Genomic DNA, 14,697 nt, shown 5'->3' on the forward strand with positions numbered 1-14,697 from the left:
CCCGAGCGCAGGGACATTGCTGAGACATTCACCAATGAGAGCACCTGAATAGGAGAAGAGAAACCGGAGAACTGGGAAATAGGGGGGATGAGTGGAGAGGGAGGAATGGGGTATGGGGATGGAGTGGATGGGGTATGGGGACGGAGGATGGAGTGGATGGGGTATGGGGACTGAGGATGGAGTGGATGGGGTATGGGAACTGAGGATGGAGTGGATGGGGTATGGGGACGGAGGATGGAGTGGATGGGGTATGGGGACGGAGGACGGAGTGGATGGGGTATGGGGACGGAGGACGGAGTGGATGGGGTATGGGGACGGAGGACGGAGTGGATGGGGTATGGGGACGGAGGACGGAGTGGATGGGGTATGGGGACGGAGGACGGAGTGGATGGGGTATGGGGACGGAGGACGGAGTGGATGGGGTATGGGGACGGAGTGGATGGGGTATGGGGAACGGAGGATGGAGTGGATGGGGAACGGAGGATGGAGTGGATGGGGTATGGGGAACGGAGGATGGAGTGGATGGGGTATGGGGAACGGAGGATGGAGTGGATGGGGTATGGGGAACGGAGGATGGAGTGGATGGGGTATGGGGAACGGAGAACGGAGTGGATGGGGTTTGGGGAACGGAGGATGGAGTGGATGGGGTTTGGGGAACGGAGGATGGAGTGGATGAGGTATGGGGAATGGAGGATGAAGTGGATGGGGAAGGGAGGATGGAGTGGATGGGGGACGGAGGATGGAATGGATGGGGTATAGGGACGGAGGATGGAATGGATGGGGTATGGGGACGGAGTGGATGGGGATGCAGGATGGGGTATGGGGACAGTGGATGGGGTATGGGGGCGGAGGATGGAGTGGATGGGGTATGGGGATGGAGGATGGAGTGGATGGGGTATGGGGACGGAGGACGGAGTGGATGGGGTATGGGGACGGAGGACGGAGTGGATGGGGTATGGGGACGGAGGACGGAGTGGATGGGGTATGGAGACGGAGGACGGAGTGGATGGGGTATGGGGACGGAGGACGGAGTGGATGGGGTATGGAGACGGAGGACGGAGTGGATGGGGTATGGGGACGGAGGACGGAGTGGATGGGGTATGGGGACGGAGGACGGAGTGGATGGGGACGGAGGACGGAGTGGATGGGGTATGGGGACGGAGGACGGAGTGGATGGGGTATGGGGACGGAGGACGGAGTGGATGGGGTATGGGGACGGAGGACGGAGTGGATGGGGTATGGGGACGGAGTGGATGGGGTATGGGGACGGAGGACGGAGTGAATGGGGTATGGGGACGGAGGACGGAGTGAATGGGGTATGGGGGACGGAGGACGGAGTGGATGGGGTACGGGGACGGAGGATGGAGTGGATGGGGTATGGGGGACGGAGTATGGAGTGGATGGGGTATGGGGACGGAGTGGATGGGGTATGGGGACGGAGGACGGGGTATGGGGAACGGAGGATGGAGTGGATGGGGTATGGGGAACGGAGGATGGAGTGGATGGGGTATGGGGAACGGAGGATGGAGTGGATGAGGTATGGGGACGGAGGACGGAGTGGATGGGGTATGGGGACGGAGGACGGAGTGGATGGGGTATGGGGACGGAGGATGGAGTGGATGGAGGATGGGGTATGGGGGACGGAGGATGGAGTGGATGGGGTATGGGGACGAAGGATGGAGTGGATGGGGTATGGGGGACGGAGGATGGAGTGGATGGGGTACGGGGACGGAGGATGGAGTGGATGGGGTATGGGGGACCGAGGATGGAGTGGATGGGGTATGGGGACAGAGTGGATGGGGTATGGGGACGGAGGACGGAGTGGATGGGGTATGAGGGACGGAGTGGATGGGGTATGGGGAACGGAGGATGGAGTGGATGGGGTATGGGGAACGGAGGATGGAGTGGATGGGGTATGGGGACGGAGGACTGAGTGGATGGGGTATGGGGACGGAGGATGGAGTGGATGGGGTATGGGGACGGAGGATGGAGTGGATGGAGGATGGGGGACGGAGGATGGAGTGGATGGGGTATGGGGACGAAGGATGGAGTGGATGGGGTATGGGGACGGAGGATGGAGTGGATGGGGTATGGGGACGGAGGATGGAGTGGATGGGGTATGGGGGACCGAGGATGGAGTGGATGGGGTATGGGGACAGAGTGGATGGGGTATGGGGACGGAGGACGGAGTGGATGGGGTATGGGGGACGGAGGACGGAGTGGATGGGGTATGGGGAACGGAGGATGGAGTGGATGGGGTATGGGGAACGGAGGATGGAGTGGATGGGGTATGGGGACGGAGGACAGAGTGGATAGGGTATGGGGACGGAGGACGGAGTGGATGGGGTATGGGGATGGAGGATGGGGTATGGGGGACGGAGGATGGAGTGGATGGGGTATGGGGACGAAGGATGGAGTGGATGGGGTATGGGGACGGAGGATGGAGTGGATGGGGTATGGGGACGGAGGATGGAGTGGATGGGGTATGGGGACGGAGGATGGGGTATGGGGACGGAGTATGGAGTGGATGGGGTACGGGGACAGAGGATGGAGTGGAGAAGGGACTAGGGGGAAAGGAGGGGGAAGGGTGAATATAGGGCAGGTAGGAGGGGGAGACGGTACCAGTGGGGCTGCAGAGACCGCTGCTGGCTGCTGTGTGTGACGTGTGGTCACATTGAACAGCGGTGAGCAGGTCCTGTTGCAGCGTTGGCGGGGTTGAAGAAAGTGTAGTGGGCGGCAGAGCCGTGCAAACAGGTCAGCAGCGTGCCCGTTCGCTAGGGATTGCAGGGTCACGTAGTGCTGACTGGCTGGTGCACTCGCAGTGCAGTCCGATAGGAGTGTACCTGGGTTCCAGGTGGTAACGCCACCAAAAAAAGAAGATTCTGCCACACCGCTCCACCCCTATGTGATGTCACACATCATGACGTTACATATAGAGTCACATAGCTGATGCGCAGGGAAGGCTTGTTTTAAGTCCTCCCTGCTCATCAGCCCGCTCCAGGTTTTGGTTGAAGCAGCCAAGGGTGGGGGTGGAGGTGGGCCCCCACGGCCCCCCCTATATAAGGGCTCCAGTCCCCGCAGTCCTCCCCTGATGGCTGCACTGTTCCGGAGACTGCCTCGATGGGTGGTGCGGGGACTTGCTGGTGCACAAGCGAGTACCCCGGGGTCCGAGGCGTACGTTTCGCCTTAGCTTCTTCAGCTAATATGTTGGTGCTATATAGTGAATAGAGTATAGCAATTGACATTAACCCCATTGGTAAACCATTCTGTCCATTTCCTCTACAGAGACTGGCTCGGGACCGGCAGCTTATCCATCACTGGTTGGATTACGGGAGTTTCAAGCTTTTGGTTGGCGACCACATTAAAGCACAGGAATGCTTCCACGAGGCTTTGCTGCTAAACTACGAGCATATTCCCAGGTGACGCAGCTGAGTATAAGGCAGTGATTAGCAGCCGCTGGGTGGTACCGGGTGAATTGGAGAGAGAGGATGAGTTACAGGGGAGGAGAGGGAGAAGTAATAACAGAAGGGATAGTATAAAATGCAGCAAGGGATGAATTATAAAAGACGGTCGTGGGGTAGAAATGCAGTTCAAGTAAGAAGATGGTTGGAGAGAATTAAAGTGGAGGGGGGCTGGAAACGAATAACGGGAAGGGAAGAGACTTGGAGGAGAAATGACAGGAGTTTGGATGCTGGTGCTGGGAAATATATATATATATATATATATATATATTACAGTGCATCCGGAGGAAAGTATTCACAGCTCTTCACTTTTTCAACATTTTGTTATGTTACAGCCTTATTCCAAACGGGAATAAATTCATTCTTTCCCTCAAAATTCTACGCACAATACCACCTCACCGCTTTCGCGTCTCGTCCCCAGTACACAGAATGGATGTTTAGGTCACACGGGACTTGGCCACATAGGGGATTCCCGCTTACCGTCCGTAACTGCCTGTTACTGACTCCACCCACTGCGCCGTGGGCGGGTTTACGCTGCCACTACCAAACTCCTAACCTGCTGTGGCATTTGGAACCATGGTTCTGCTCTGTATGCGTCGACACGCCACCTTACCACACCTGTGCGGTGTTGACAAATCCCCAAACGTTGCTTGCCCAAGCACAGCACGGTAGCAAGCCGAAGGCGGAGCTTGGAGACGCTGGTTCACCCTGGACAGCCGGTGAACGGAGGTAGGTTTCGCCTAGCCCTGCAGGTCACAAGATGAAGCGGCCGTCTTGCAGCAGAAGATCTTTATTTGCCAACAAATAGTTCTGAAAAGAACTCAGCAATACAGCAGATGTTACAGCAGAATGAAACTGGTATAATAGTTAATATATCAAATATGAGCGCACAAATAAATTAAATAGAAATTTATAGTTTAATCAGAGGCTGCTGGTTTAATAAAAATACCTTTATTTATCTCCTAAAAACAATGAATTACATAAAACATTTGTCAAAACATCTCAGTAAAAATAGCAATGAAAAAAATAAATGTAATATAAAATATAAGCTCTAGCCAATTGGACTTTTGTGTCAATAAATGGCATGCATACCGGTATGTTAGTTCGTTAGGTCAAGCACAGCCCAATCCCTTCATGCAGTCCTGCTGGTTAGTAAAGTTGTTATCTCCCTCCAGGGAACTTAGTGGTGTCAACGTTAAAAAGCTGTTAGATAAGCATATTTATTATTTATGATAAGAGAGTCATAGTCCCGTATTATTTGCTGCTGAAGTAGCGGTTTGTTTTCACAACTTTGTTCAAGCAATGATGTTTTAGCAGCAGTTGTATAATTTCATGATATGGTTCAGGTATTTATTCCCCAGCATGACACTCCTCTGGGCAATGCTTACCCCTCCACACTGCGGCGGTTCTGGTTTCGTCTGCCTGGCTGGGTAGTACTGGCGGCGTGCAGCTATCTCCAGCTGAGCAATAGACGCTGAAGCGTGGGGTGTAGCAGGGACCGCTTGATCGCGGACCGCGACTTCCGGGTTTTTCGGAGCTTCCGGCTTCTGGTGCATTCCACCTGCGTTCCACCTGACGTTCTTGATCACTGACGCCTTTCTCCGCCTTTAGTGGGTGGCGGTTTCCTTCCGAAAAACCCGGAAGTCGCGGTCCGCGACCAAGCGCTTCCTGCTACACCACACACTTCAGCGTCTAATGCTCAGCCGCAGATAGCTGCACGCCGCCAGTACTACCCAGCCAGGCAGACGACACCAGAACCGCCGCAGTGTGGAGGGGTAAGCATTGCCCACAGGAGTGTCATGCTGGGGAATAAATAAATACCTGCACCATATCATGAAATTATACAAATGCTTCTAAAACATCATTGCTTGAACTACTCCTCGCTCCCTGGCCCGCAGTGGCTGCGTATGACGTCACGCAGCCGCTGCGGCCCGCCCCCCGTTCGGTCCGGCCACGCCTGCATTGGTCAGACCGCGCCTACGAAACGGCGGCCAAACGCCGCCGTTTCGCCCACTCCCGACCATCGATTGCCTCTGCCTGTCAATCAGGCAGAGGCGATAGCTATCCTGCTACGGCCTTCGGCCGTCCCGCATGCGCAGGCGCACTACGACGCATGCGCAGCAGGGGCCCGTTCGCTCTGCTGCGTTAAAACGCAGCGAGCGAACGTGTCGGAATGACCCTCATAGTACAGCCTAGGAAATGTTACATCAAACTGTTGTTACAGGAAACTCACTAGTTTGCATTCGTAAAACACAATCTGATTAACATCTTTCTCTAAGGAACTCACACCCAGCCTTTACCTTCCGTGCACTATCCAACATCAAAAAGGTTTTGTCATTCACACATCTGCTAGCAGAGGCGATTAGCATGCAACTTCCTATTCCCAGAAGATAGGAGATGCTTATTCAGACAGATATAGTAAGTGCATTTCTCTAACGTCCTAAGTGGATGCTGGGGACTCCGTAAGGACCATGGGGAATAGCGGCTCCGCAGGAGACTGGGCACATCTAAAGAAAGCTTTAGGACTATCTGGTGTGCACTGGCTCCTCCCCCTATGACCCTCCTCCAAGCCTCAGTTAGATCTCTGTGCCCGAACGAAAAGGGTGCACACTAGGGGCTCTCCTGAGCTACTTAGTGAAAGTTTTAGTTTAGGTTTTTTATTTTCAGTGAGACCTGCTGGCAACAGGCTCACTGCATCGAGGGACTAAGGGGAGAAGAAGCGAACTCACCTGCGTGCAGAGTGGATTGGGCTTCTTAGGCTACTGGACATTAGCTCCAGAGGGACGATCACAGGCCCAGCTTGGATGGGTCCCAGAGCCGCGCCGCCGGCCCCCTTACAGAGCCAGAAGGCAGAAGAGGTCCGGAAAATCGGCGGCAGAAGACGTCCTGTCTTCAACAAGGTAGCGCACAGCACTGCAGCTGTGCGCCATTGCTCTCAGCACACTTCACACTCCGGTCACTGAGGGTGCAGGGCGCTGGGGGGGGCGCCCTGAGACGCAATAATAAACACCTTGGATGGCAAAAAATGCATCACATATAGCTCCTGGGCTATATGGATGCATTTAACCCCTGCCAAAATACATAAAAAAAACGGGAGATAAGGCCGCCGATAAGGGGGCGGAGCCTATCTCCTCAGCACACTGGCGCCATTTTCCCTCACAGCTCCGTTGGAGGGAAGCTCCCTGGCTCTCCCCTGCAGTCACTACACTACAGAAAGGGTTAAAAAAAGAGAGGGGGGCACAAATTAGGCGCAGTATTAACTATACAGCAGCTATAAGGGGAAAAACACTTATGTAAGGTTATCCCTGTATATAATATATAGCGCTCTGGTGTGTGCTGGCAAACTCTCCCTCTGTCTCCCCAAAGGGCTAGTGGGGTCCTGTCCTCTATCAGAGCATTCCCTGTGTGTGTGCTGTATGTCGGTACTTTTGTGTCGACATGTATGAGGAGAAAAATGATGTGGAGACGGAGCAGATTGCCTGTAATAGTGATGTCACCCCCTAGGGGGTCGACACCTGAGTGGATGAACTGTTGGAAGGAATTACGTGACAGTGTCAGCTCTGTATAAAAGACAGTGGTTGACATGAGACAGCCGGCTACTCAGCTTGTGCCTGTCCAGACGTCTCATAGGCCGTCAGGGGCTCTAAAGCGCCTGTTACCTCAGATGGCAGATATAGACGCCGACACGGATACTGACTCCAGTGTCGACGGTGAAGAGACAAATGTGACTTCCAGTAGGGCCACACGTTACATGATTGAGGCAATGAAAAATGTTTTACACATTTCTGATAATACGAGTACCACCAAAAAGGGGTATTATGTTCGGTGAGGAAAAACTACCTGTAGTTTTCCTGAATCTGAGAAATTAAATGAGGTGTGTGATGATGCGTGGGTTTCCCCCGATAACAACTGATAATTTCTAAAATGTTATTGGCATTATATCCTTTCCCGCCAGAGGTTAGGGTGCGTTGGGAAACACCCCCTAGGGTGGATAAAGCGCTCACACGCTTGTAAGGGCTCTATCCTCTCCTGAGATGGCCGCCCTTAAGGATCCTGCTGATAGAAAGCAGGAGGGTATCCTAAAATGTATTTACACACATACTGGTGTTATACTGCGACCAGCAATCGCCTCAGCCTGGATGTGCAGTGCTGGGTTGGCGTGGTCGGATTCCCTGACTGAAAATATTGATACCCTAGATAGGGACAGTATATTTTTGCCTATAGAGCATTTGAAAGATGCATTTCTATATATGCGTGATGCACAGCGGAATATTTGCCGACTGGCATCAAGTCTAAGTGCGTTGTCCATTTCTACCAGTAGAGGGTTATGGACACGTCAGTGGTCAGGTGATGCGTATTCCAAACGGCATTTGGAAGTATTGCCTTATTAAGGGAGGAGTTATTTGGGGTCGGTCTTTCAGACCTGGTGGCCACGGCAACAGCTGGAAAATCCACGTTTGTACCCCAGGTCGCCTCTCAACATGAGAAGACGCCGTATTATCAGGCGCAGTCTTTTCGTGGATAAGCGGGCAAAAGGTTCCTCATTTCTGCCCCGTGACAGAGGGAGAGGAAAAAGGCTGCAGAAATCAGCCAGTTCCCAGGAACAGAAACCCTCTCCCGCCTCTGCCAAGCCCTCAGTATACGCTGGGGCTTTACAAGCAGAATCAGGCACGGTGGGGGGCCCGTCTCAATGAATTTCAGCGCGCAGTGGGCTCACTCGCAAGTAGACCCCTGGATCCTTCAGGTGATATCTCAGGGGTACAAATTAGAATTCGAGACGTCTCCCCCTCGCCGTTTCCTAAAGTCGGCTTTACCGATGTCTCCTTCTGACAGGGAGACAGTTTTGGAAGCCATTCACAAGCTGTATTCCCAGCAGGTGATAATCAAGATACCCCTCCTGCAACAGGGAACGGGGTATTATTCCACACTGTTGTGGTACCGAAGCCGGACGGCTCGGTGAGACCGATTCTAAATCTAAAATCTTTGAACACTTACATACAGAGGTTCAAATTCAAGATTGAGTCACTCAGAGCAGTGATTGCGAACTTGGAAGAAGGGGACTACATGATGTCTCGGGACATCAAGGATGCTTACCTTCATGTCAAAATTTACCCTTCTCACCAAGGGTACCTCAGGTTTATGGTACAGAACTGTCACTATCAGTTCAGACGCTGCCGTATGGATGGTCCACGGCACCCCGGGTCTTTACCAAGGTAATGGCCGAAATGATGATATTCCTTCAAAGGAAGGGAATTTTAGTTATCCCTTACTTGGACGATTCCCTGATAAGGGTAAGATCCAGGGAACAGTTGGAGGTCGGTGTAGCACTATCTCAGGTAGTGTTGCTACAGCACGGTTGGATTCTCAATATTCCAAAATCGCAGCTGGTTCCGACGACTTGTCTTCTGTTCCTAGGGATGATCCTGGACACAGTCCAGAAAAAGGTGTTTCTCCCGGAGGAGAAAGCCAGGGAGTTATCCGAGCTAGTCAGGAACCTCCTAAAACCGAGCCAAGTCTCAGTGCATCAATGCACAAGGGTTCTGGGTAAAATGGTGGCTTCCTACGAAGCAATCCCATTCGGCAGATTCCACGCAAGAACTTTCCAGTGGGACCTGCTGGACAAATGGTCCGGGTCGCATCTTCAGATGCATCAGCGGATAACCCTGTCACCAAGGACAAGGGTGTCCCTCCTGTGGTGGTTGCAGAGTGCTCATCTTCTAGAGGGCCGCAGATTCGGCATTCAGGACTGGGTCCTGGTAACCACGGATGCCAGCCTGCGAGGCTGGGGAGCAGTCACACAGGGAAGGAATATCCAGGACTTATGGTCAAGCCTGGAGACATCACTTCACATAAATATCCTGAAGCTAAGGGACATTTACAATGCTCTAAGCTTAGCAAGACCTCTGCTTCAAGGTCAGCCGGTGTTGATCCAGTCGGACAACATCACGGCAGTCACCCACGTAAACAGACAGGGTGGCACAAGAAGCAGGAGGGCAATGGCAGAAGCTGCAAGGATTCTTCGCTGGGCGGAAAATCATGTGATAGCACTGTCAGCAGTATTCATTCCGGGAGTGGACAACTGGGAAGCAGACTTCCTCAGCACGACCTCCACCCGGGAGAGTGGGGACTTCACCCAGAAGTCTTCCACATGATTAAAAACTCGACAGGTATTGCGCCAGGTCCAGGGACCCTCAGGCAATAGCTGTAGACGCTCTGGTAACACCGTGGGTGTACCAGTCAGGGTATGTGTTCCCTCCTCTGCCTCTCATACCCAAGGTACTGAGATTGATAAGATGGAGAGGAGTAAGCACTATATTCATGGCTCCGGATTGGCCAAGAAGGATTTGGTAACCGGAACTTCAAGAGATGCTCACGGAGGATCCGTGGCCTCTACCTCTAAGAAGGGACCTGCTCCAGCAAGGACCCTGTCTGTTCCAAGACTTACCGCGGCTGCGTTTGACGGCATGGCGGTTGAACGCCGGATCCTGAAGGAAAAAAGGCATTCCGGATGAAGTCATCCCTATCCTGATCAAAGCCAGGAAGGATGTAACCGCAAAAACATTATCACCGCAACTGGCGAAAATATGTTGCGTGGTGCGAGGCCAGTAAGGCCCGACGGTGGAAATTCAACTGGGTCGATTCCTACATTTCCTGCAAACAGGAGTGTCTATGGGCCTGAAATTGGGGTCCATTAAGGTTCAAATTTCGGCCCTGTCAATTTTCTTCCAAAAAGAACTAGCTTCAGTCCCTGAAGTTCAGACGTTTGTAAAAGGGGTACTGCATATACAGCCTCCTTTTGTGCCTCCAGTGGCACTTTGGGATCTCAATGTAGTTTTGGGTTCCAAAAGTCACATTGGTTTGAACCACTTAAATCTGTGGAGTTAAAATATCTCACATGGAAAGTGGTCATGCTGTTGGCCCTGGCCTGGGCCAGGCGCGTGTCAGAATTGGCGGCTTTATCCTGAAAAAGCCCTTATCTGATGTTCCATTCGGACAGGGCGGAATGGAGGACTCGTCCTCAGTTTCTCCCTAAGGTGGTTTCAGCGTTTCACCTGAACCAACCTATTTGTGGTGCCTGCGGCTACTAGGGACTTGGAGGACTCCAAGTTGCTAGACGTTGTCAGGGCCCTGAAAATATATGTTTCCAGGAGGGCTGGAGTCAGGAAATCTGACTCGCTGTTTATCCTGTATGCACCCAACAAGCTGGGTGCTCCTGCTTCTAAGCAGACTATTGCTCGTTGGATTTGTAGTACAATTCAGCTTGCACATTCTGTGGCAGGCCTGCCACAGCCAAAAATCTGTAAATGCCCACTCCACAAGGAAGGTGGGCTCATCTTGGGCGGCTGCCCGAGGGGTCTCGGCTTTACAACTTTGCCGAGCAGCTACTTGGTCAGGAGCAAATACGTTTGTAAAATTATACAAAATTGATATCCTGGCTGAGGAGGACCTGGAGTTCTCTCATTTGGTGCTGCAGAGTCATCCGCACTCTCCCGCCCGTTTGGGAGCTTTGGTATAATCCCCATGGTCCTTACGGAGTCCCCAGCATCCACTTAGGACGTTAGAGAAAATAAGAATTTACTTACCGATAATTCTATTTCTCATAGTCCGTAGTGGATGCTGGGCGCCCATCCCAAGTGCGGATTGTCTGCAATACTTGTACATAGTTATTGTTACAAAAATCGGGCTATTATTGTTGTGAGCCATCTTTCAGAGGCTCCTCTGTTATCATGCTGTTAACTGGGTTCAGATCACAGTTTATACGGTGTGATTGGTGTGGCTGGTATGAGTCTTACCCGGGATTCAAAATCCTTCCTTATTGTGTACGCTCGTCCGGGCACAGTATCCTAACTGAGGCTTGGAGGAGGGTCATAGGGGGAGGAGCCAGTGCACACCAGATAGTCCTAAAGCTTTCTTTAGATGTGCCCAGTCTCCTGCGGAGCCGCTATTCCCCATGGTCCTTACGGAGTCCCCAGCATCCACTACGGACTATGAGAAATAGAATTATCGGTAAGTAAATTCTTATTTTTTCCCTTTAAAATACAGGTGAGCACATCTTACATTTAAACATGCAATCCTACAATTGTGCACAGAGCACTACATATGACATGTTAAAACACATCATTAAACATATTTTGAAACAGTCCGGGCCCAGCGCTGTAAGTATGTTTAACAGTGACGCCAAGTGCCTATTGTCCTCAAAATGGCGCTGGGCACTTGGGGGTTAACCCCTTACGTGCTGTGGCTGCCATTAACCATGTGGCTGCCAGAGTCTCCAGCCACAACCCCATAATGGGATTTTTGCAAATTTATTTAAAATAAAAAACAGAAATCACATATACAGAAGTATTCACAGCCTTTTCTCAATACTTTGTTGATGCACCTTTGGCAGCAATTACAGTCTCAAGTCTTTTTGAATATGATGCGTCAAGCTTGGCACACCTACAATATCTTTGTGCAGTTTCGCCCATTCCTCTTTGCAGCACCTCTCAGGCTCCATCAGGTTGGATGGGAAGCGTCGGTGAACAGACATTTTCAGATCTCTCCAGAGATGTTAATTCGGATTCAAGCCTGGGCTCTGACTGGGCCACTCAAGGGCATTCACAGAGTTGTCCCGAAGCCATTACTTTGATACGTGGCTGTATGCTTAGGGTCGTTGTCCTACTGAAAGCCCCAGTCTGAGTCAAGCCCCAGTCAAGAGCGCTCTGGAGCAGGTTTTTATCCAGGATGTCTCTGTACATTGCTGCATTCATCTTTCCTTCTATCCTGACTAGTCTCCCAGTTCCTGCAGCTGAAAAACATCCCCACAGCATGATGCTGCCTCCACCATGCTTCACTGTAGGGATGGTATTTGGCCTGGTGATGAGCTGTACCTGGTTTCCTCCAAACATAACGCCTGGCATTCACGCTATAGAGTTCCATCTTTGTCTCATCAGACCAGAGAATTTTGTTTCTCATGGTCTGAGAACCCTTCAGGTGCATTTTGGCAAACTCCAGGTGGGCTGCCATGTGCTTTTTACTAAGGTGTGGCTTCCGTCTGGCCACTCTACCGTACAGGCCTGATTGGTGGATTGATGCAGAGATATAGTAATCCTTCTGGAAGGTTCTTCTCTCTCCACAGAGAAATGCTGTAGCTCTGACAGAGTGATCATCGGGTTCTTGGTCACTTCCCTGACTAGGGCCCTTCTCCTCCGATCGCTCAGTTTAGACGGCTGGCCAGCTCTAGGAAGTATCCTGGTGGTTCCGAACTTCTTCCATTTACGGATGATGGAGGACACTGTGCTCATTGGGACCTTCAAAGTAGCAGATATTTTTCTGTACCCTTCCCCAGATTTGTGCCTCGAGACAATCCTGTCTCGGAGGTCTACAGACCATTCCTTTGACTTCATGCTTGGTTTGTGCTCAGACATGCACTGTCAAGTGTGGGACCTTATATAGACAGGTGTGTGCCTTTCCAAATCATGTCCAGTCAACTGAATATACAAGTGGACTCCAATTTAGAGATGAGCGCCTGAAATTTTTCAGGTTTTGTGTTTTGGTTTTGGGTTCGGTTCCGCGGCCGTGTTTTGGGTTCGACCGCGTTTTGGCAAAACCTCACCGAATTTTTTTTGTCGGATTCGGGTGTGTTTTGGATTCGGGTGTTTTTTTCAAAAAACCCTAAAAAACAGCTTAAATCATAGAATTTGGGGGTCATTTTGATCCCATATTATTATTAACCTCAAAAACCATAATTTCCACTCATTTTCAGTCTATTCTGAATACCTCACACCTCACAATATTATTTTTAGTCCTAAAATTTGCACCAAGGTCGCTGGATGACTAAGCTAAGCGACCCTAGTGGCCGACACAAACACCTGGCCCATCTAGGAGTGGCACTGCAGTGTCACGCAGGATGTCCCTTCCAAAAAACCCTCCCCAATCAGCACATGACGCAAAGAAAAAAAGAGGCGCAATGAGGTAGCTGTGTGAGTAAGATTAGCGACCCTAGTGGCCGACACAAACACCGGGCCCATTTAGGAGTGGCACTGCAGTGTCACGCAGGATGTCCCTTCCAAAAAACCCTCCCCAATCAGCACATGACGCAAAGAAAAAAAGAGGCGCAATGAGGTAGCTGTGTGAGTAAGATTAGCGACCCTAGTGGCCGACACAAACACCGGGCCCATTTAGGAGTGGCACTGCAGTGTCACGCAGGATGTCCCTTCCAAAAAACCCTCCCCAATCAGCACATATAGACATATAGCTAATATAGACTGGTTGATAAAGAGATGTCGTAGTATGTATGTATAAAGAAGAAAGAAAAAAAAACCACGGTTAGGTGGTATACAATTATGGACGGACTGCCGAGTGCCGACACAGAGGTAGCCACAGCCGTGAACTACCGTACTGTACGGTGTCTGCTGCTAATATAGACTGGTTGATAAAGAGATGTCGTAGTATGTACGTATAAAGAAGAAAGAAAAAAAAACCACGGTTAGGTGGTATACAATTATGGACGGACTGCCGACACAGAGGTAGCCACAGCCGTGAACTACCGTACTGTACTGTGTCTGCTGCTAATATAGACTGGTTGATAAAGAGATGTCGTAGTATGTACGTATAAAGAAGAAAGAAAAAAAAACCACGGTTAGGTGGTATACAATTATGGACGGACTGCCGAGTGCCGACACAGAGGTAGCCACAGCCGTGAACTACCGTACTGTACTGTGTCTGCTGCTAATATAGACTGGTTGATAAAGAGATGTCGTAGTATGTACGTATAAAGAAGAAAGAAAAAAAAACCACGGTTAGGTGGTATACAATTATGGACGGACTGCCGAGTGCCGACACAGAGGTAGCCACAGCCGTGAACTACCGTACTGTACTGTGTCTGCTGCTAATATAGACTGGTTGATAAAGAGATGTCGTAGTATGTACGTATAAAGAAGAAAGAAAAAAAAACCACGGTTAGGTGGTATACAATTATGGACGGACTGCCGAGTGCCGACACAGAGGTAGCCACAGCCGTGAACTACCGTACTGTACTGTGTCTGCTGCTAATATAGACTGGTTGATAAAGAGATGTCGTAGTATGTACGTATAAAGAAGAAAGAAAAAAAAACCACGGTTAGGTGGTATACAATTATGGACGGACTGCCGAGTGCCGACACAGAGGTAGCCACAGCCGTGAACTACCGTACTGTACTGTGTCTGCTGCTAATATAGACTGGTTGATAAAGAGATGTCGTAGTATGTATGTATA

General features: G+C 51.0%; 1 protein-coding gene across 2 annotated transcripts in view; it reads left to right on the top strand.

The window, feature by feature from the left end:
* The window catches only part of CFAP70 (cilia and flagella associated protein 70), a 149,060-nt gene that overhangs the window by 91,473 nt on the left and 42,890 nt on the right, over positions 1 to 14,697 (top strand). For both annotated transcript variants that reach the window (XM_063935053.1, XM_063935054.1), the window contains one exon: positions 3,286 to 3,419. In XM_063935053.1, coding sequence (XP_063791123.1) covers positions 3,286 to 3,419 — 134 coding nt within the window. The remainder of the gene's footprint in view (positions 1 to 3,285; positions 3,420 to 14,697) is intronic.

This window comes from Pseudophryne corroboree, chromosome 7, assembly GCF_028390025.1.
Source record: "Pseudophryne corroboree isolate aPseCor3 chromosome 7, aPseCor3.hap2, whole genome shotgun sequence".
NCBI lineage: Eukaryota > Metazoa > Chordata > Amphibia > Anura > Myobatrachidae > Pseudophryne > Pseudophryne corroboree.